The following is a 24215-nucleotide window of genomic DNA, read 5'->3' on the forward strand; positions in this document are numbered from 1 at the left end:
ACTTTAACTTTCGCAGGTGACATGCGGATTAGTTCCCTCAGTTGTCAATCATCCGAGAGGGGCATTCGATTCGCCACCGGAAGCCCTGGAAACTATAAAAAGGACACGTAAATGCAGAAATAGAGACTTGCCTTCGTATAGACTTGAACTGTGATCGTGCACTCTGTGGTTCTGTTGTGTTTGTTTTGTCAGTATGTTTCTGTAACCATGTGAACCAACATTATCTTGCCGACCCTATTTTGGTTCCTTCATTCTTGAGTTGTTGAAAGCATTATCGTTGTGTTTGTGCTGGACAGAGGAAAAGGGATAGGTAAGTTATGTCATGTGACATACACGGTATGCACTTAGTTTTTGTTTCTTTATAAATACACCAGGTTAGGGACATGTGCCACCTGCTGTATTTTTGGTTTGGTAGCTGGTTAGATACGACATCTTGGACGTTGAAGATTTTTCTTTCTACCTTTTCTTTTTTATTAGACAGGTTAAAAAGGGGTTAAAAAGTTTCTGTTTAGACTTTGACATTCCAAAAAATGTATAGACTACCTTTAACTTTTTTCTGGCGATTGTATTTAGACTTTAAAATTCACAAAAAGTTTGTAATTTATAAAGATCATCATGATGAACAAAACATTTAAGAATCATAGACTTGTTTGTCACAGGCCTTATGTATTGCAATAATCCAAAAACCAATGGCAAAATCCTATTGGGATACAGCCTACAAAATGCGTCTTCACTGCAGCGCTCTATTTGGCGAAAACATTTATAATAAATTTTGTGTGCGAGTACCTTGACGGAATTCACAACCGTATCTCTTTGCACTGATCTTGTTTTCTGTCTCTCTTCCTCGTACCGCAGTGCCGCCAGCTGTGCTTCTCGTCTCACTCTCTCCACACCGCCACCAGACCCTGACCCCACACCAGCAGGCCGCTGATAGACAGAACCAGTGTAAACCCACAGGGTTTTCTTTTGATTCACTGCATAATGAGGTATGTATGTAAATACTCTTTGTACTCATACTCTTACCTGGTTATGAGCGTATGAAGACGTGACCGCTGTATCTGACCCACCGCTGAAGAGAGAACAACTGTTAGTGACTTTTTTTTTCATGTACTTTTTGCCCCTTTTATGTTACTTTCCTTTTCAGTACAATTAGTGTGTATAGCTGTTTTTGCCTAACATTTTATGTTATTTGTATTATATGATAAAATGTTTACAACTCATTTAATATTGTGATTTATTTTATACATGCATACAAACAATTGTATACATTTAATCATTTAAGACTGTAATTTGGTCAGTACCGGTTATGTAAGGAGGTTTGGCGTCTTGGGTCGTCAGTTCTTAAGTCTCTGGATGGGCTGGTCTTCACAGGTGAACCCTAGAAGGCAAAGCTATTATAAACCCTGTGGTAACAACAAAATCAGAACTGATGTGAGCAGCCATTAAACACTAATACGCACCTCTCTGGTGATTCGTCTTTCAATGTAGGCCATAAACTGAGAGCTGAGGCTGACTGGGTCCGTCCTTCTACGGCTCCTCCCATCCTCTTCATCATCATCCCCCGTACAGCTGTCAATGAAGTCTATCTGTTCAAGCTCTGCATCCACTACAGAAAGAGACAATAAAGTGCTTAAAACCCACTTAACCATGGTAAAAAAATCATTGTAATACACAGCTTCTCGTGGCTTATTATTAGAGTTTAGAGTCTGAACGATCCATTTCATAAGAGTAGGTGTCGTCTCACATGTGCCATTGGTCACGTGAGACCCCGTCCGATGATCCTCACGTTCTCTTTCTCGATCTCGTCTCTGTCTTTGCTCTTTGGTGATTTCTGCCACTCTCACAGGCAAGTCTGACAACTCATCTGAAGGCTTTAAGAAGGGATAGATGGAAAAAAGGCAGAACAGATTTAATTAAAACAAATGAGCAATACATAATGGAGTTGGATAGATTGGATTCTTAATTGAGTGACCTGAAAAGCACTTACCTCATTTCCTGACCACCTCTTGTCTCCGCTGTCCACACTGTTAAACCCAGAGTCCAGAGCTCCGTACGGCCGACCAGAATACAAATCCTCTGCACTGAGAGGAGACAGACCAGAGAAACATCATATCATCATATTGCTCCATGAGGAACAAATGCATAGAAATAGTCTGTTTGAAATAACTTTTATAAGCAATTCATTTCTAACACCTATATCACCCTGCAAGAGATGAAATAAAATAAAAAATGCAAGATTTTTTACAATTTCTGCAGAAAATGTGAGTGGTGTTTACCATGGTTTTGCTATGCAGTTGCTAAAGTGTTTTTCTTACATTTCCTACTGGCCAAAATGAAAGTCCATTCCCTAATCTCTGTGAACTTCGTTTCTAGGCTTGAAATAAAAGGCACGAGTCCTTCTTTCAGTTCAAGTCTGTAGTGTTTTGTTGTATTATTCAAATTCCATTTCCACCAAGCAAAACATTTATCTGACAGCTGTTGGTGGTTTCTTAATGGCCCAAATCAAAGCAGCCCATTCTCAAGTCTCTGTGATCTTCTGGTGTCTAGACATGGCTTTGGTCCCTCCTTTAGTGTAAATCTATGGGATTTTTTATATTTTATTGCCACAGAGCAAAAACATTTTTCTGCCTCTTGAGAAGTTTAATGTCTACTTCATTTCATCTATCGTCATCCGGTGTTGCTGCAATCTCTCCTCTCTTCATACCTTCATTCCAATCAATCCAATCTTTCATTCAGTCTGTGTCTTTTCCTTTCCCTCCCTTCTTATCTGCAGAATCGCCCTGTTCTGCGTGTCCTCTGAGAGATACAGCTGATAAACACTGGCCCAAATTGGATGTGGGTGCGAGTGAAAGCTAGGGAGTACATCAAAGTTTGATCCACATTATGCCCACAAAACCCAGTGAAATGAAATGTGTTCTTACCACGATCCGAAGGGCAGTGGTCTTCTGTCATAGTCTGGAAGGTCTGATGCTGCTTTAAACGCCTCCATGTTCAGATATTTAAATATATGAATCTTTCCCTTTATACAAATCTGTAGGAAGATGTAGAAACACATCAATAAACATGGTCCTCGGGATGTGGAAGTCTTGATTTTGTTTTTTTGTCTACTAGAATAGATTTTTATGCTTGCATGTTCAAAAAACACCTTAATTTTCACATATTTAACACTTGCAGTATCTCTCTTCCTAGACCGTCAATAACACTCTGTTTAGATCATGCCTCTATGAAGCCCCTCCTTCTAAAAAGTGCAATGTTCTCTGATTTGTCAGCTGGACCAGTGTGTTATTCGAGCGGGTTTGGGAAATGTCATGCCTCTCACCATAACTGTGAGTTTAAACACACTAACAACTCAACCAGGCCTTGTCCCTTTTTTTCCCTGTATGCCTTGGCTGGGAATTATTTAAATGAGGAATTGAGAATTGTGAAAATTCAAGACTACAATAAAGGTTAGGGATGGACAATATAACCAAAATTTGATTTCACGTTTTTATTTAATTTAATTTAATTTAATTTATTATAATTTTATTTATGGTAAAAATATACAAATCACAATATTTTTGCTATTTTATTTTTGTTTTTAAAAACAAGAATAAAGAAGCAAATTACAAACAATTGGACGAATACAATATAACAAAAATATGAATAAATTAAAATGTTTAGGTATAATAGGTTTATTTAACAAAAAATGTATAATCTGATGTTAAATTAAAAACTGCACAGTCTTCACGGTATGAATTAAATATAAATGTATACTTATTAAAAGCTACAAAAGTTATTCATTTAAAAATAGTTATTTTCTCTTTTATTTGATTAACATTAACGACACAAAGTGACAGCAGCCTAATATACCTGCTGCTCTCTAAGACAGATTGCATGGATTCTTTAAACTGATAGAGAGATAAACTCTTTACACTTAACGGTTTACTTTCAATTGCGACTTAACTATCTTTACAGAATGTGAATACTCCACACGATGAACATTTTGACATTATTGTGTATGTATTCGACCACTGAAACACAATAATTATTCAAAGAGAACTAAATTCACATCAGCATGGTGAGAGATGCGAGCACCGCAAAGTTCTTTTTCACAAATTAACTCTTTTTAACATCAAGCTTGTCCTGCTCTTTGCCTCATTCATGCGTTTCATCGCTCTAAAGTGTCAATATTGCTGTGCTACGTGTTTATTTATATACCATAATATACACGATATAGCTAAATCTGTACCGTTACACATTTTATACGGATCGCCACGATACAGTGGGGAAAATAACTATTTGTTCCCCTGCTGATTTTGTAAGTTTGCCAACTTGCAAAGAAATGAAGGGTTTATAATTGTATGGTAGATTTATTTTAATGGATAGAGACAAACTCAAGCAATCAAAACCCAGCAAAAAAGCTGCCTCCCACAGATTGGTTATGTTCCCATGTGAAACACAGATTAGTCCAGTCGCTTTAAGAAAGTACTCCTAATGTCAGCTTGTTATTTGTATAAAAGACACCTTTCCACTAGGCTTGCTACGATAGTCGGTGTTGCCGGTGTTACCGGTGTCCAGACTCCACACCGGTTACATCACTTGCCCACCGTGGCACCGCCCACCGTCTTTTTGATTTTTTTTTATAGTAATAAAATAATTTAGTTCAGTTAGAGAACAGACAATACAAATAAAAACTGAACGTGTCTGCTTAATAAAGCAGGATCCGACCGTGAGTCTCGGCAGGAGTCATTCATCAGATTTAAGAGTGAGGAGCTGACTGAGATGATCGCGGAAGATTTGGTTTCAAAGCGAAACGTAAAAGCGCCTATTTAAGGGAGTTTGTCATTTGTTTTGTTGTTGTGTTTTTCATTAAAAATAATAGGCTAATGAACCCACAATTCAAGCAACCCGCAGCCGAATTGGCGCTAATTAAAAACCGAAAGTAAAATGTGCACGGCCGCACAGAGCGCGCATTGTTTACTTTCGCCTGGCTCCGCAGTGCGAGCCTCCGCGGATTTATTTTTGCCGCGCGCACCCTCGCGCTCGTGCGGGCGCGTCGAGTATAAACGAGGCTTCACGGACGAACTAACAGTGTGCATTCATGGCGTGCATCTCAATCATAGACTGATCAATGCTTGATCAGTGCCCTGACTACTGAACTAGGGAACTGATTGAGACGCACCCATGGCCTCACAGAGCGCGCATTTACAGACGAGCGGTCAGTCACGGTGTGTGCGCACTGGCGCGTTTTCAGTTCAGAGCGGTCGTGTGCATGTTACTTTCGGTTAGATAGAATTAGTGATTTAAAAGCCTCCGCCGGTGATACCGGTATTACCGGTGTTGTCACACATCAATTAACCGGTGGGAAAATTTCCTCACCGTCACATCCCTACTTTCCACAGAATCTGTATCTTTCACTCCAACCTCTCCACAACTATGGCAAGACCAAATAGCTGTCAAAGGACGTCAGGGGCAAGATTGTAGATCTGCACAAGGCTAGAATGGGCTATAAGACCATAAGCAAGAAGCTTGGTGAGAAGGAGAAAACTGCTGGTGCGATTATTTGGAAATGGAAGAAATACAAAACCATCAATCGCCCTTGGTCTGGAGCTCCATGCAAGATCTCGCCTCATGGGGTAAGGATGATCTTGAGAAAGGTGAGGTATCAGCCCAAACTACACGGGAGGAGCTTGTTAATGGGGACCATAGTCACCAAGCAAATCATTGGTAGCACACTACGCGCAAGGGATTGAAATCCTGCAGAGCCCGCAAGGTCCCCCTGCTCAAGAAGACATTTTGCCAATGAACACCAAAATGATTCAGAGAAGGCTTGGGAGAAAGTGCTGTGGTCAGATGAGACCAAAATCGAGCTCTTTGGCATCAACTCAACTTGCCGTGTGTGGAGGGAGAGAAATGCTGACTATGAGTATGACCCCAAGATCACCATCCCAACAGTCAAGCACGGAGGTGGAAACATTATGCTTTGGGGTGTCTGCTAAGGGTACAGGATGATTTCGCCACATTGAGGGGCCGATAGACGGGGCCATGTATCATAAAATCTTGGACCAGAACCTCCTTCCCTCAGGCAGAACACTGAAGAAGGGTCTTCTAGCATGACAATGACCCAAAACATATAGCCAAGGCAACAAAGGAGTGGCTCAACAAGAAACAATATTAAGGTCATGGAGTGGCCTAGCCAATCTCCAGACCTTAATCCTATAGAAAATCTGTGGAGGAAGCTAGGGCTGCTCGATTATGGAAAAAATCATAATCACGATTATTTTGGTCAATATTGAAATCACGATTATGTAACACGATTATTTCACATGACTTTGGGAATGTGTTGCAGCCACTACCATGTTTCTGCTCGTCGTCTGATTCCTCGAAGCCAAACTGTTCCCAGACAACCAGTGTTGGGCACGTTACTTTAAAAAAGTAATTAGTTATAGTTACTAGCTACTTCTTACAAATAGTAACTGAGTTACATCATCATAAAAGTAACTAATTACCAGGGAAAGTTTTTTTTTTTTCTTCAAAACTTGGTTGCCCCTAATATTAAATATGTTAAATGAATGAATTGGACACTAAATAGAATAAATTATTATTATAAAACATTGTACAGTAATGTACACTATTGTAATGTTGCTGTGGGACAATATGAGAGACACCTATCAAATTCAATGCATTATTGTAAATATTATCAGTAGGCCTACTATAGTGTAAATATTGTGTAAATATTATCAGTACTATACTACTCCTTTGGTAGTGGAGCGTTATCACCTGGGTTTTTAGCCGCTAATTTTGTGGTGGCATGTGATGATGATGTGAGGCGCTTCATTAGATTAGAATTACTTGCCACAGACGTGGAGAAACTCTTTCTTCCTGGGCATAAGTTGCACGTTACATAAACATTCAAAGAGGGAAAAGTAGCGCATACTTCCAGTTTGCGAAAACTACCTTTGAAGTCGTTGGACTTGGTGTGTGTGACTGTGCATATGCGAGTGCGTGTGTCATAGGTGTGTGTGTGTGTGTGTGTGAACTCAACCTATCAACCTCAACCTTGTCTCCCACCCACTAATCATCATCAGTTATGTGTACCACAACACGCATGGCATGCAGGCCCGCGCGCACACACACACACACACCAACAAGAGAAAGAAAAGCGCTGCAGGTCCGACTGACAGAGAGCCTGTTCGGATGAAAACCGCTTCAGTGAGCTCTATTATAGTAACGACGTGTTTTTTCTCTCTCAGTAACGCTAACGCCGTTGTAACGGGAGAAACAGTAATTCGTTTGATTACTTGTTACTGAAAAAAATTATTCCGTTAGTAACGCCGTTTATCTATAACGCCGTTATTCCCATCACTGCAGACAATGGAGTTGTTTTTGCCTTTTTTGCTCACCAAACGCTGCTGTAACTGCCCTCCTTCTGCCATCTTTACTCGCGCCAAGTTTTTAAATTCCAGCGGATGATATGCACACGAGTCACGACCTGAGAGAGTTTGTGGCTTCGGGAGGGGCGGATGTGCACGTTTCATTCAGAACGCAAGACAACATAAGAGTGTTCTTGCAAAACAGAACATGGCAAAATAATCGTTTTTTTTCTCGATTGTACTATTTTGGTGATCGTTGGGAGCCAAAATCGAAATCGAAATTAAATTAATTGCACAGCCCTAGAGGAAGCTGAAACTTCGAGTTGCCAAGCGACAGCCAAGAAACCTTAAGGATTTAGAGAGGATCTGAAAAGAGGAGTGGATTAAATCCCTCCTGAGATGTGCAAACCTGGTGACCAACTACAAGAAATGTCTGTGCTTGCCAACAAGGGTTTCTCCACCAAATACTAAATCATGTTTTGCTTGAGGATTAAATACTAATTTCACTTACTGAAATGCAAATACATTTCAGAACCTTTATATAATGTGTTTTTTCTGGATTTTTTGGTTGCTATTCTGTCTCTATCTGTTAAAATAAACCTACCATAGAAATGATAGACCCTTCATTTTCTTTGTAGCAGGGAACCAAATAATTATTTTCCCCACTGTATATATCGTCATACTGCCCAGCCCTAATCTAGGCGTTTAGGGAGTTAAGAAACAGTGCTTACTGATATAGAGAATAAAGTTACTTTGTGCTTTGTAACTTTGAAAACCATTTTTCACACACTAAAGAACGTTGAAAATCAAAATGCTCTAAAGGCTTTGAAACAGCATTCAAAAATCGTTTTAATCATAAAGTGACCAATTTCTAAAACAGGATGTATAATATGGATCAAAACAAGAACATGTGTTACCTGTGCAGGTGGGCTCTGCAAAGGATTGTTGTCCAGAATGATGCTCTGAAGGTGTCTGAGATTGCGGTAGCATACGGGGATTGTCGTTACCTTGTTACAGGAAAAATCCAGCCGGACCAACGGCAGCTCAGCCAACTCTGCAAACCAATCAACATAGAAATGACACAACACATCCACTAGAAAACATCACACATTTCATACAGCTGCAGGTGACTGCGTTTCAGACCAGGAGGCAGGTGAACGAGGTGGTTTCTGCGGATGTTGATATCGCGTAGAGCTTCCAGCTGACCGATCTGTGGAGGAAGAGTCTGGATCTCATTACAGCTGACGTCCTTGAAGAGAGAGAAAGAAAGTTGATGAGTTATGTGCATAAGTGAGAAAAGATGTGAAGATAAACTGCAGAGTTCAAGAAAGTGCTGGTTCACACACACACCAGTTCAGTGAGCTGTCTGAGTTTGCCCAGATCCTCTGGCAGTGATACCAGCTTGTTATTGCAGGCGATCAGAACTTTGAGCGGCAATCGGCACAAGTGTGCGGGGAGAGTGGACAACTGGTTACGACTGAAGAGAGAAAATGAGAACCATGGGAATCAAAACCTGCAGGGCCCAAAAACTAGACTTAAGAAAATATCAGTGATACTTTGCTGTGAAAGAGTTCCAAGTTGCTAAAGAGTTCGGAGTGATTATAAGCATGTTGTTTATAATTAATTAAAACAAACTATTAAAAATGTTTTTTCATTCATTTAAATAAAGCTAAGATTACATAAAATATAAATATTATATACAAAAATATATACGGGATAATTCACCCAAAATGAAAGTTCTTTCATCATTAACTCATCCTCATGCCATCCCTGCTGTATATGACTTTATTTAGATAAACATGAGGGTGACATGTTGCCAGGCAACTAGTAACCAAAATAAAATAAGCAGGGATTCAGACAGAAAAAAAAAATTAAGGAGCCATTAGCTCCTATAAGATGAAAAATAGGCGTCAAATTATTTGTGCCTCAAAAGAATAAATGCGTTTTAATTTTGTTATGCGTTTTCACGACTGCCCTACTTTTACAGCATCAGCATTTTCATCCATCTTGTGGATGTACTGGGAACTAAGATTAAATTAAAGGTGCAGTGTGTAGTTATGATGAGGATCTATTGACACAAATGCAATATAATATACATAACTATGTTTTCAGTGGTGTATAAAGTCCGTACATAATGAACCGTTATGTTATTACCTTAGAATGAGCAATTTCTATCTTCATACGCCGCGGGTCCCCTTAAAAAAAAAATTGCATTTTGCGCTATGTTTCTATAGTAGCCCTAAACTGACAAAATTTCTCTCCAGGGCGCTAGTCAATCGCTGCTCTCTCCGACGACGACATGTTTGTCCTGTGTCGGCCACCGTAGCTTCTCTATGAGCTTCAAAAGGGAGGGGTGAACGGTGGCCGTTTGCAATTCGCAACCTCACCACTAGATGCTGCTAAAATTCACACACTGCACCTTTAAAGTAGGAACTGAATTGATTTTGCATATATTTAGTTATTTTTCTAGCTGACTAGCGAGTTTATGAGCACTGAATTGCTTTTCTGAGGTAAATTTGATGTTATGTGAAATGACTGTTCTCAAGCTGTTTTATACAGGCTCTTTCCAAGGTCAAAATACTGATTGAATGATATGTCAGGCCATATTAAAGAGCACCAAAACTACATGTATTGCTTGCATTTCGTGATCAAATAAAAGAATTTGAAAGCTGAAAGTTTGTTAATTGTTTATTAAAATTAACAAACATTAAAAGTGACATTAAAAGGTGACAAGTACAAATCTTAATGTGATTATGGGTGGCTACGCTACAAACAATGTGAAGTTCAGGCAGTAATAGGAAACAGCAAAGATTAAAAGATATTTAGAATAAGAATCCATCTCTTTATCAATTAAAAACGAGCATTGTTACAGCTGACATGTTTATCTGGGAGTTTATCCACGTTGTGCATGAAATACTGCCTTTCTGCACTTTTACAGTACTTGGATGTTCATTGACACGTCTCAGTCGTTTTCTATCACTCTTATGCTGGCACAGCGTCACAAAAACTAGATTTAAGACTAGATTTGATGATCTAACTAGATTGTTAGATGGTTGGAAGCTCGATGAGGTTTTTAGATGAGGGCTTTGAAAAAGTGTGATATTTTTTGTTTTGACATGCATTTCTGACGCGGAAAGCTGATCCTCACTGTCGCAATGTGTATTTGGCGCTTGAGCTCAATGAGGTTTTTTCCACTGCAACTTAGCTGCGTGTCAAACAAAAGATGGGCTACTCATTACAGAACATGCAGGTAAAAAAGCACATCATTTTTAATCATATCATGTACATTTAAATTGTCGCCAGTGGCGATCTCAATAAAAATATCACTTGCAAATTAATATTTTTGGTCGCAAATGCGACTGCTTTAGTCACAGTCTGGAGCCCTGATCCATTATAAATTGCTAAAACTAAAATAAAATCTAAATAGAAATATCAAATAAAAACTAAATAAAAAAGAAATGACAAAAGAACAGCACAACAAAATGACTAAAAATGAAAACTGTAGGTGTAAAAATAAAAGCTAATTAAACATATGTTATACATACTATAACTGTATATAAATAATGCTATAGTTGCTAAGTGGTTTCTTACTGGTCAAATCAATCAATCAAATCAATTTTTATTTATCAAAAGAGCCTACATCTCGGTCTCTAGATATGGACTTCAATGCAAGTCTGTGGGATTCAGACCCAATTAATGGTCAAATACACTCAAAAAATGTCTCAATGTCCATCTTGGTGAGTATTAACGTACACACAGTCAGTTCAGGAAGAATGTGTAACAGGAGTGTTTGGGATCCATGCGTGCGTCAGGTCTTAAAGGGACAGCAGTTATTTATTATTCAAACAACAAAAAGACAAACAATCACTTGCTGCTCTTGACTGATTAACTTGTATTTATTTTTTATAATGAAGATTATTCGATATTATTTTAAATTTGATTACTTTGGGGTTTTTTTTATTCAGTTTCTTACCTGAATACTGTTAGACCTACCTGAAAAAATAAATCAGTCCATTTCATTTGTATCTTTATTCTATTGTATTTATTTGTGCTATTGTTAGTCATTTGTTTATTTGTTCTTATTTTATTACCGTTTACTCGTCTTTTTAAATTCAATATGAAATCAAGCTTCCTTGTGCTGTAAGATATTGCAACACAATTAGTTAGCAAATATTTGCGAGATAATTGATCAACGTTTATATATGAGAAAAAGCTTTATCATATAAAGTGATCGCTTCAGAAGGAATTTTAGACTTTCAATAGATGGACAAAAAAAGAAATTATATTAAAAATATCTATTTGACAGTATATGCAGCGTTTTTCCCTGTGGTATCAAAAATGGTATCGAATATCGATACTTTTTTAGGTATCGTATTGAAGTTAGAAATTCCAGTATCGTGACAACACTACACCTCACACACTTCCAAAAGGCCAAATAATATGAAGTGAAGTCTAATTACGTCTGAAACACAAACAGTGCATGACTGGCTAAAATAGAACTTGGGTTGGAGATTGTTCAAATACCTAACCTTAAATGCAAGCAATAGTAAAAGTGATGCTTGCCTTAGTAAACACATCTAATTAACACTTGCTGTGCACCAACTGTGAGTAAAATATGGTTTTGGTGAGTTACTAAGTAAATTATAACAAGTTCCTTGTTAGATGGTTGGAAGCTTTTTTGAAATTTCAAAATAAATGCATGGTTTAAAATCTCAGAAACTTCTCAAATCAATTTATAAGAACTTTTTTTTTATCTGATTTAAATGACAGGAACAAAAATTCATTGCACGTTTTACAAAATTGAGTACTGTAATGTTATGAATGTGGTGGTGTCTATGGATTTGACCTGATATTTAGGTAGGTGAGGGACTGTAGGTTGATCAGACTCTCTGGTAGTGAGCGTAGGCAGTTCTGGTACAGGTTCAAATTCTCCAGCGACACAAACATGCACACCTCCACCGGCAGCTCCGTCAACCTGTTTCGTGACAGATCTGAGAGGAGATAGCGGATAGATAAAAGAGAGAGAGAAAGAGAGATGGACAAAAAAGTCAATAAGAAACGTATGTCTGGCAGGAGATGAGCTGCACACCTGTGTTTGGTTTCACACATGTAAAAGCGTGTTTGACGAGCTCTTGGCTCATTCCTGGACCATTGTGCTGGAAACAAGTCTCTAAAAACCCTCTAGAACATCTGCTCTACTCTCCTGCAGGTCAATTAACCTACACTATTATAATCAGTATTAGCCAAAATATGTTTTATTAGGGTTGCAAAGGGGCAAAACATTTCCAGTAAATTTCCATAAAATAAAAAAAATAAATAAAAAAAACGTGGAAAGTTTCTGAAAAATTGCAACCCTAACCACTATTGATTTAAATTGGCCAATATTGGAAGCAGGATGTATTAAAGCTCATCACCGCAAGCTACACTTTTCCAATCGCAACATGTGAAACCAAATTTACATTTCCATCTATTTGCGTAATACTTCATACAATACATAAAATATAAAAAATTATAGACATCAACCTAAAATGTGATCTCGTACTTTCAGAGCTGCTGACCATCATGAACACCTCATCTGCTACAGATAGTAAAATGGAGGTTAAAAAAAAAGAAATTTCTATTGCACACTTATTATGCAGGTCTGTCCAATCATCAGTCACTTAACGCAGCCACAATGCAATCATCCGAACTGTATCTGAAATCTATACATAATGTATACATAATGCTTGGTTGCTGCCTGTCGGAAAGTCATTTGTCATTTAGGGGTAAACAAAGTGTTTTATGCATCAAGATTTTGGATCTTTTTCAGAACCAATCCAGAAATCATCAGAAATACAAGTAACTCTGGCTATATTTGCATGCACACACACACACACACACACACACACACACACACACACAGACTTCGACTTTAAACCCAGAGGACAAATTCTCACAAGCACTTGCAAGCGAGACCCCATGACCACCAAAAATAGCTGCCAGACTTAAAGTGAGATAAGTGTCCATTTTTCTGTTCTGGCTTACATGAAAGAGGCCAGTATGCTTATACTGGTGCTCAAACACACATTTCAACATGATCAGATGAGATTCTGGGCCTAATAATAGCAATGCATAGAGAGAACATTTTAAGGGAATTTCCGACAACACATGGTAGCTGTGATCATTTGCAGGTGTTTTTGAATTTTAGTTGTGGTTATTTTGAGAGTGTTCTGATCTGGTTTGGTTTAATCCTTTCGTAGGAAAACTAAATGAACTAATTTAATAATTGATGATCTTCACAATGGAACTGAATCAACACTGAACTGACTTCAGCTGAACAATGACACTTTTTTTCTTTTACAGCTGCTGTACAGCCAAATCTTTTTGCATCATTGAATCATTTTCCTGTTGATCACTGTAAAGCTGCTTTGAAACAATCTGTATTGTATAAAGCGTTATATAAATAAAGATGACTTAATGAAAATGCAATTTACGATATATTCAACATTATTGATAAATTAATATAAAATTAACCACTAACATATTGCTGCGATTCCAAGGAGATTATTGTGCCATAAAGACACAATAAATACTTCCCATTTCAATAGTATCTCTGATTTTAACCATAATAGAATTATTATATAGAAACCTGTTTTTTCTGTATTTTCTGCATATGCACCAAATTTTCGAGTGATGAAACAAATCGTTGAATTCAGTTTTTGAATTGAAACGGAGTTCATGTAAACCATTTGATTGGAACTTGTAGCAATGGCTTTCTCTGTAGATAAACTTTTTTTCAGTACTTTCTACTACTGTTTTGAGAGAGAAAAAAAAATCAATTTCAACATGTATATTAAAATATTGTCAAAAGGAAAATATTGAGAGAGATTGAGACAGGTTTCCAAATCTCATATTGTGTGTCTGTGAGCTCTGACAGGAAGTTACGCAAAATCAGTGGAATCAGGGCTTTTTATTCATGGTCAATGTGTTGAGCTGTGGCCTGTAGAGGTTGTTTGTCAGTGTCTTGGAGGTTTGTGGATGTATTGATGGCTTTCCAATCCACACTGGATCTATATTTGTAACTGTGCAGCTGTGCAGAGATCCGGGATGGGGAAGACAGGAAGTTCTGCTGACTGTAACGTCTGCTTCCTACACAGAGTGCTACCTAAAACCAGCATGCTCACTCACACACACACACTAACACACTGGCACAGTCCGCAAACAATTCGGATCCATTATGAAGAACTCAAAACATACAAACACTAAGCTTATTAAAAGCTTATTTTAAGGAGCAAAGACTTTTGAGATTCACCCTTGGTTTTTAGACGCTCATGCAATCCTTACAAACTCATGCAACACCCACTAAACAAGCAAAGTCAGATCAGATTATTTCAGGCAGAGACAGGATCCAAAACACTTGTCCTTGAGACTTTAAGAATTAATGATCTGTTTATACATGATGCTGATGCTCTAATTCTGAAAACGTTCAACATTACACAACAACAGGGCTGAGACGAGCAAAGACATCTACTCGTTTTTGTTCGTTTATATTTCCTTTATGAGTGTCAAGCACCGGACAGAGTTTCAGACTGACTCATGGCCTCTGTCAAATATAGACAGCAATATCCAGTTCACTTCACTTCCTCAATGCTTGTACACAACAGTCATCATTTCGGGCCTCGAGGCAAGACAACAGCAGAAACACTGCAATAATGTTCAATCCAGCATCTCCCTCAAAGGATTCCTGCGCCATTCCTCTTTTATATCAAATATCTCTTTCATAAGTCTTTTCAATAAAACGCACTGTAAAATAACTCACCAAATACAAGAATCCAATTCATATCGAAGCCAAAAGGAAATAAAAAACATTTTCTCAGCTTTTTGACAACAATATAAAAGAACCATTTTGACTAAACAGCTATCGATGCTGTACATAAGTAAGTATACATAAGTAAAAACATTGTAAATCTAGTTATTTAGGGATATGCACGAGTACTCTAGTACTCTGATGTGACAGCGACGACCAATTACGAAAACGATGATCGGCGGGACTTTAAAAAATATATTTTCTTTTTTTCTGATTGGTTTAGGGTTGTCACTAATGCTTATTTTGGTAATCGAAAAATCAGTCCATTATTTTGACAATTAATCGAGTAATCTGATAATTTTTTGTGGTAATAAAAATAGACCTAAGGCGAACAATAGCCTTTAAAATTGCTTAAAATACATAACAATGAGGCAATTGGTTCAAATAAAGTCTCAAAAGCAATGAATCACATGGTTTTATTGAACACATCTAAAATATATAATATTAATATACATAATATTACAAATCTACCTGTCAATTATGTATTACAACAAATGCCTGTTGGTTGTGGTTTTTGTCACACTTTAATGATCAAATCCATTTCATTCAATTTTCCAGCTAATATTTAATATTGGGCCACTTCTTTATGACAGAAATGCTACAGCCACTGTAATTTCTTGAAAAAGAACATGTAGACATCAAAACATGAACTCAGAGCGAAGGTTTAAACTTATTTTGAAATCGCGATGAACAGTTGGCATATTTAGAAACATAGCGTACATTACAAATCGGACGAAATGACGCACGCAATGTTCCCAGATGAACATTATAATCAACCCAAACGTGATGAGACACGCTCCACGCATGTAAATAACAGTGCAACACGAAACGCTATGCGTTTAAGACTAAGGCTGCGATTTATTTTTTTTGTTATGCACAGCTTTGTCAGTGCATAACTAGGGTTGGGTACCGTTCACATTTTAACCGGTATCAGTACCCGAAATTCAGTACCGGTACCCAACGGCACCTTTTTTCGGTACTTTAGGGATGTTTACATCAATAACTGTGCAAAAACTGTAATTCATTTATAGAAGTGTTATTGACATTATGCCAGAGCTGCCCTGGTCTCTGTCTGCCATTGTCTGTGATGTTTGTATACTGAAATATTTACTAGTAAATAGTAGGCTACTACACTGTAAAAAAAAAAAAGTTGAGAAAACTTACGTTTGAGGCAACCAGCTGCAGAACATTTTTGATTTTTCTCAACTTAGGGTCAATTAGTTGTACAAACTTTTTTCATGTTAAATAGTTGAATAAACTTTAAAAGCTGAATTTGTCATACAAAACATAAGATGGATTTTTTACAGTGTAGGTACTTAATTTAATTAATAAAAACAACCATATTATTTTTTCTTTTTAATTTCATTTCTATGAAAAGATTTCCCACAAATTATGTGTTGTGTATTTTCTGGTAATCAAATGATTTAATTTAATTAAACTTTTTTGTCAAACAAAGTGCTGCAAAACTGAGCTTTATACGGTTAAAATTAAAACATGAAGAAAATTTGTGATTTATTACTTAAAAATAACGTTTTGATAATTTATTATAATTACATTAGAGTTCGTATTATTATTACACGGAGACGCATCTAAATTCTACTGTACAAGAGTAATGTATTTGTCAAGTTAAACCGAACTTTTATTTTGACGGGTTGCCGTGAAGAGCTTTGAGTTTGTGTGTTTATTATATGACGGTAGTTTCTCAAATGAAACGGTGAAATGCTCATAAAGTGACTCTCAGTGGTTCTGGATGAGGTCCTCATATGAGACGGCAGAGATGGAAACATGCGACCTTCACACGCGATTCTGAGTGTGTGAGAGGTAAATTAAACCGCACATCTGCACCATTCATTCGAACAGAGACACGCAGGATTCGTATTTAAATAGTCTTTTTGCGGTTTAATATTCACAGACACTAGTCTATATCACCAGATGCGTACTCAGGTACCGAAATTTGGTACCGATTGATGATCGGTACTCGTTAGTACCGACGTTATTCGGTCGGTGCCCTTAAAAGTACCCAATTCGGTACCCAACCCTATGCATGACAGGGTGTTAACCACATTTTCTACTGATTGAGAGAGGAAATACTGCAGTAGACTGACTAGAATGCCCTATTTTACGGTCATGATGAATGAGTTTTGTAGAAAAATTCCACACTAGAATACAGGTTTGCAAAGTCCCACAAAATGATGCTGTGGGGAGACAACACTGCAACACACTCATTACAGACACATTAATATTAAAATATGACCACTGAGAGAAAAAAATTGAGTTGAGGGCACCTTAGCGTTTTAAAAATCTAACCCTATATAACAACAAACTGAAAAAACAAGGGAGAAACGCGGAAGAACATTTACAATGTCTAAGGATATTTTCTACACATTTAAGAGCATTACAGTCTCTGAACAAATGACACGCGCAAGTTTAACACAGAAAGAATAAAGCAGTTACTTTTTTGCCCGATCTTCTTTGAATTGTCAGTCTATTTATTAACTTAATCGTCTTCAGTGTAGCAGAATAATTGTGTCATCGCGTTCATGATCAGACGTACGGCTGTATCAGTGTCCTTGTTTACATACATCTGGTTCGTGTTTAGAGCACTAGACTATATGAAATTTGTCCATAAAAAAACGTAAATGCACTCTCTCCGGTCTATATCTGTGTTATATGATCTATGTGGTGAGCATTGTAAATCCGTGCAGAAACCGCTCTCTCGCACACACCCCGTGTTGTTTGAATTCTCCGCTGTAATCAAGGGCTGAATCTGAAATCGCCCCCTATACCCTACAATAGTGCATTATTTGAGGGGACAGCCATTTGTAGTGGTGTCCGAAATCGTAGAGGACGTTATTGAGTGCACTCATTCAATCCTACATTGCACCGCGATAACGAGTGTACAGCCAATGAACACTAGAGGGTGACGCGGGAGTGGATTTTCTAACCTCTCCCATCCCAGCCCCACAAAAAATATCCTGTCCCATCCCAAACCCACGAAAAAACTGGGGAAAATTCCCATCCCGTCCCAATCACAGAAGAATGACTCCCGTTACCTCCCATTCCAGTGTTGTGTTTTTTGGGCCGGAATATGTCGGTTACAGTGAAAAATTCAGGACAGATCACAGCAACCTACTTAGTTGAATGAAAATCCAAATTGTAGTTTTTGTTATTTTATTTAACTGAACGTCAACTTAAACATTGCATACACATTAAATTCCATGTAAATCATCTATGCAAACACACACAAACACGGACACATGAGTATTGAAAAGTATTATCATGGAATGAAAAAGGAATTAACGAAGGAATTGTTTTGAACCGCCAATATAAACCATATATTGTCGTAGTCGTGTGTTTATTAGTCATGTTTAAATCAATCAAAGTGTTTCAATCTTCTGTTCATTCAGCGACAGCGATAGTCTGATGTTCATAGGGAATGACGTGCGTTATCTTACTTCTGCGGGGCATATTTGGGGTTCCTGCGCAAGAGCGCACCTTGGCTTTCAGATGGAGCAGCGTTTACTACAAAATCACAGAGCCATGCTTCACTAACAAGCTGTGCATGTAAAAAACAAAAAAACCCTGCCTTTGTCAAATCGCGTGTGGTTTAATTTCGATTAATCATGCAGCCCTACATTTTAATATAATGCCATATCAATGAAAAATTTAGTCTGTCCTTCAATCTGGTTTTTGAATCAGTTACCCGAAATTGACAATTTATGGAAATTACTTGAACTTGCTATGTTACAAGTTCAAATCATAGACAAAAATAAAACGAATATATTACATTAAAATGAATGTAATGACCATTACCAGTCTGATAAATAAACCACAAAAACTGGTTTATATGAAACAGTATTGCGGTTTAATATTTTAATTATCATTTTGACACACTCGCGGTTAACAGTGTTCAGCATTCGTTTGCAACAGTCTCACACAGGGGCAGCATGGGTTTCGTTTTGTGTGAAACATGACGGAATGCAGACTGAGAGAATTTATATGAAAGATTTTATGAATTAATTAATTCTATGAATGCAAGGTATCTCTAAGGGGGAACCGACTGCATTTCAGAAAAGTTTCGATGGCATTTGCTTTTCATCTTCCCTCCGTGTAACATCTAATAAAGTAGTGTTTATAAGCACAGCACTGCTTTGTTTACAGAGGTTACCAGGGAAACCGGTCTATTTCTGCTGTTTTATAAGCGCCACCTACTGTCAGAGAGGATTTAGCTACACTTCCATTGAGCCTGTCTGCTGTTTTTGTTCAGACCAAAATGCAAAAATAGAACCACATTTTTGCTGTACATTTTAACCAGATGAAAAATAAACTAATGTGCATTCTAAAAACCTTGACACTTTGGATAGTAAAGTAGCCTATGTAGAATTGTTTATGGGGCAAATAAAATACCTATAATTTATTATTTTGACTAATCCTTTTCATAATGACAACAGACAATAAAGCACATCTTATTTTGTCCACCTCTAAGATGTGTTTGAGTTCAGACCACGGCAGTCACACCACCGTGTGTTTAAGTGGTCACCAAGTTGCAAGCAAGAGGTCTGCTGTGGTGAACTTCACATGCCTGCTTGTATAAGGCCAAGAGCTTCTGTCCAAAAACAAAGCATGGCGTGGGAAAGTGTGTAATTGCAAGGTCTCCAACATTTTCAATGCTACAATCGCAAATCTGACATGACCACAGTCCACAGCACTTTGTGAGAGGTAGCGTTCCACTAAACACAGCTGAAGCTTTTCACACCAAAATCAAACAAACATCTATAGAATCTAAACTTCATTGAATATTTATATATATATAAAAAAACAAGCTAATTTTGGATTCACTTTTGGATAATGCCATTATTTGCATGGCAATTAAACACATTTTTACAGTCAAATTGTCCGTACTGTAAAAACTTAATACTCTAAGGAAAAACATATTAATGTAAACCTCATGATAGTACTGGTTATACTCACTTTAAATTTAAGACAGTTTTATTTTTAATAAATGTACTAGTAGTAGGGATGCTCATAATTAACTGGTTAACTTTTAACAGACAGGAAGATTTTTGACCAGCTACATGGTTTAAAAAGTATTTTTTAAAAGTAATTTTGCAAAAATGTTTGCTGCATGGTTAAAAAATACACATATAAAACTGTGTTTTTGAGAGAGAAAAAAAACATAAGTCACGTATAAGTAACATTTTTATTTAGAAAGGATGTAAAATACCAGTAAATAAATACACAAGTTAACCAAATAAGTCCTAAAGGAGTTGAATAAACAATCATTATTAAATATGCTTTAAACACATTGGACTAATGGGGGATTTCCACCAGTTAATAACATTTGTGAGTACTAATTAAACACAGAACTGTCATATAACTATTATCAATAGAACCGCCTAAAACTTAATCAAACCTCCATTAATCGTATGCCAAAGCTGCAAGACGAAAATATTTATTTACATCATCTTGAAGGAAACTTTATCAATGTAACTGACAAGACAACAGCATTTAACACTAAATAGCTACAACACACAGCACAAATGAATAAAGAAGTTAATGAATCAGTCAGCAGGGACAATTGTGCCGTCTACACTGCGGGGTGTCGTTGAATTGACAGCGGTCCAGAAGGCCTTGTAATCGCTCTAAGAGGGAGGACACCTGTTCTGAGCCTTCCGAGCGGAGGAAAGACAACGTTCCTTAGCAGGAGACCAATACATTTGGCACATTTCACAGGACAACACAGCCAAAGCAATCAGACGAGGAAATATCTGAGGTTAAATATCACATCAAGTCAGCAGAGACTTGCAAACGCTCTTAATAACAATAGCTGTTTCACTATGAATTATTCAATACAAACAACCAAGTGAACCAACAGACTTAAATTGTATTAATTCCCGCAGGTTTCGCGCTTATAGGGCGGGAAATTCCCCCAAACATTTATTCAATTAGCTTGATGGTTGAATGAGCAAATTATTCCACACAGATTATCAGATCAAATGAGTAATTTGAAAACTTTCTGAGTGGCATATTCACATACAGAGAGAGTAATTCAGCGCTACCGCGTCTTCTCTCTCTTTCAAAATGCACACATGGCTTCACATCACCACATTGTCTGTACTAGCTTGCATGTTGCGATACAAGACGTTGCTCGCTTTTCGGGACAGAATTGTGTTCGACCGTTACTAGTTTATCATATGCATGACGTGTCAATATAAACATTTAACAATTTTAAAGCATTCAGTAGTACTCACACACTCTCTGTGGATTTCATAACGCAGAATTTCACAGAATTTGTAAAAAATTTGGTGAATAAATAAAGGCAGGTCAGTAGTTAAATTAAATCGTGTCTGTGAATATTAAACCTCTAAAAATGCTATTTAAATACAAATCCTGCATGCTCTGCGTGAATGAATGGCGCATACGCACGGTTTCATTTCCCACACGTTTTTAACCTTTGCTGCCTCAATATATGAGGACATGAATGCATGAACTCCAGAGCAGCTCTGAGAGTCAGAATTTTACTGTTTAATTTGAGAAAAAAAAACTATCGTCACATACTAAACGCACAGACACTCAAAGGTGCAACCCGTCAAAATAAAAGTTTGGTTTAACTTGACAGAAATATATTACAGTTGTACAGTAGAATTTAGATACGTCTCAATGTAATAAGAATACTAACACTAACACTAATAATAATAATAATATTCAAAACTTTATTTAAGGAATAATAACACTTTCTTCCATTTTAATTTTAACAGTAAAGCTAATTGTACAGCACGTTGTTTGACAAAGTTTAATTTAATATGAATAAAAAATGAATTAAATTAATGTTTCATGTCTTCATTTGATTACCAGAAAATACACGACAAAATTTGTGAGAAAAAAAAAAATTACATGATTTCTGATTATTAAAATTTTATTAAACGATTAAAATGCAATCCAGAAAACTTAAAACAGAAAACAGAATTTGGTAAAAATCAAAATAGAATTGGATGGGGAAAAAAACTTAATTCATAGGGCCCTAAACATGTAATTTATGTTAAACTTTTAATAAATTGTTGTTAAATTGTATCGTTTCATTATTTCAATTAAAGGTGCACTATGTAAAAAATGTTGTTATATATTTTGTTCAGTTGAGTACTTAAAATATCCCAACTGTTTCCAACTATTTGTAAATCGTGAGAAATAGCTATTTTAACCAAGGAACCGGGACGTGTGAGGGAGTCGCCTGCAAATGGCGTCATATCTGCATTCCCCTCGGTTTCCGGTTTTATTTTGGCAGAAACGCTTTACTCTCACTGCAGTGTGAAAAAGTGTCATAGCAGCCGCTGAGAGAACGCACAGAGTAACGTCATAACATCATTTAACACACTCAGATGTGTCTAATATGATAAACAGAGCTGCGTTACCTCATACTCATGACCGGAAAACCGGAAGTGGCGTCGGCGACTGTGTCATAATAAAATTCCCGCCGCTCTTCTCATTAACAATCGCTCCAGCGGCCTTGCTCCGCTCCACAACACTCGGTCCTGCTCTGCTTCATACTACAGTAACGTTAATAATCGCATCCATGAACATGATTTCTGCCCGAGTCCTATCCCGATTCTTTTCCACCGCCTTTGAGGTGAAGACCACATGTCCCAAGATTCTGCCCTCAAACGTAGCGTCATGAAACTACGCCTTTGTTATGAACAGGCGACCTCTAGTGGACGGAAAAGTTACATAGTGCAGCTTGAAATAGACATGCTTTTTGATTACTAAAAATTTGAAAAATTTAAAGGTCCCATGGCATGAAATTTTAATTTTATGAGGTTTTTCAACATTAATATGAGTTCCCCTAGCCTGAATATTGTGCCCAAGTGGATAGAAATGTTGATCGGTGTAAACCCGAGTTCTGGCTGTCTTTCTCTGCCTTTGAGAAAATGACAGGCCAGACTAGCCAATCCTGAAGTCTCCTGGTTTGACGTCAAAGTAGGAACGGTTTCCTCCCTTTCCTCCGCCCAGAGAATCTGGCACGCCCTTGCAAACGCTCGAGAGATCATTGCTTGTGAACGAGTGAACGCTGGCAGTTTCTCAGTGTTTGGATGTACAAATGAAAACAGAAGTCTTTTTTCAGTTCCATCTGATCTGTGATCAGTGATTTCTTATGTGTAGCTAATTATTTATTATTCGTGCACACACTGCGGCTTCTCTCTCTCCCGACAGAACGGTGTTTTCGTGTTTTCTATCTTGTGAGTCAGTGTTTTTGTACGTCCTCGTCGCGTCTATCTGTTCTACAATGTCGTTTCTGCTCAACATCAGCAGAGTAACATCTTTAGAGATAAACCTTACACACGCCGAGGCTCGGGCTGGCCGGTCGGCCTTCAACATCCCCGACCCCCAGTACTGCATCTGGCCCACAGGGGAGGCACCAAACGCGGCGTGAGATTAAGCAGAAGGGGGTAAGCGTGAGGGTATCTGGGCTAGGCTAGCCAGCTATTCCCACAATAAACTGGATTACATTCGATTACTGCTGTTGTGTCTTTGTTTGCACTGTGTACTCAATGCGCGTCACTGACGCTTTCCATATGATAGGAACATATCTAAAAATAATGGTATTATCAACACTTACTCGTAACTCGTTCATCTCGACAGCTGTAATGGTACATTGCATGTGTTACAAAGTTGGTAATAATGATGAAGACGGACTCGTGTGACTGGGACTCGTGTTTATTCAGAACTCTCAAATACAAACACAATAAACTCGCGCTGACTGACAGCGCTCTCATAACTCAGTAGTTACTATAAATAACTTTGTTAGCAATCCCTGAGCTCAGTCATTGGTACATTAGTGATGTCCGATTCGCGAACGATCTTTCTTTTGAACCGGTTCTTTTTAGTGAACCGAATCAGTTCACCAAATCGGACTGAATCGTTCTAAACGGTTCGCGTCTCCAGTCAGCACTGATCCATAATTTACTAAAGTTACTAACTTTCTGACATGAGTGACAGTCCCTCCGACTAGAAATAGACTAATA

At 37.6% G+C, this 24215-nt stretch overlaps 1 protein-coding gene across 3 annotated transcripts in view; it reads right to left on the reverse strand.

The window, feature by feature from the left end:
* The window catches only part of lrch3 (leucine-rich repeats and calponin homology (CH) domain containing 3), a 52289-nt gene that overhangs the window by 16238 nt on the left and 11836 nt on the right, over nt 1-24215 (reverse strand). For all 3 annotated transcript variants that reach the window (XM_079824973.1, XM_079824974.1, XM_079824972.1), the window contains exons 2-12: nt 12199-12343; nt 8703-8829; nt 8496-8601; nt 8270-8406; nt 2922-3031; nt 1988-2081; nt 1745-1871; nt 1461-1606; nt 1302-1378; nt 1024-1069; nt 787-927 (exon numbers count right to left, since the gene is read on the reverse strand). In XM_079824973.1, coding sequence (XP_079681099.1) covers nt 787-927; nt 1024-1069; nt 1302-1378; nt 1461-1606; nt 1745-1871; nt 1988-2081; nt 2922-3031; nt 8270-8406; nt 8496-8601; nt 8703-8829; nt 12199-12343 — 1256 coding nt within the window. The remainder of the gene's footprint in view (nt 1-786; nt 928-1023; nt 1070-1301; nt 1379-1460; nt 1607-1744; nt 1872-1987; nt 2082-2921; nt 3032-8269; nt 8407-8495; nt 8602-8702; nt 8830-12198; nt 12344-24215) is intronic.

Source organism: Gobio gobio (genome assembly GCF_949357685.1).
Source record: "Gobio gobio genome assembly, chromosome: 9".
Classification (NCBI taxonomy): Eukaryota; Metazoa; Chordata; class Actinopteri; order Cypriniformes; family Gobionidae; genus Gobio; species Gobio gobio.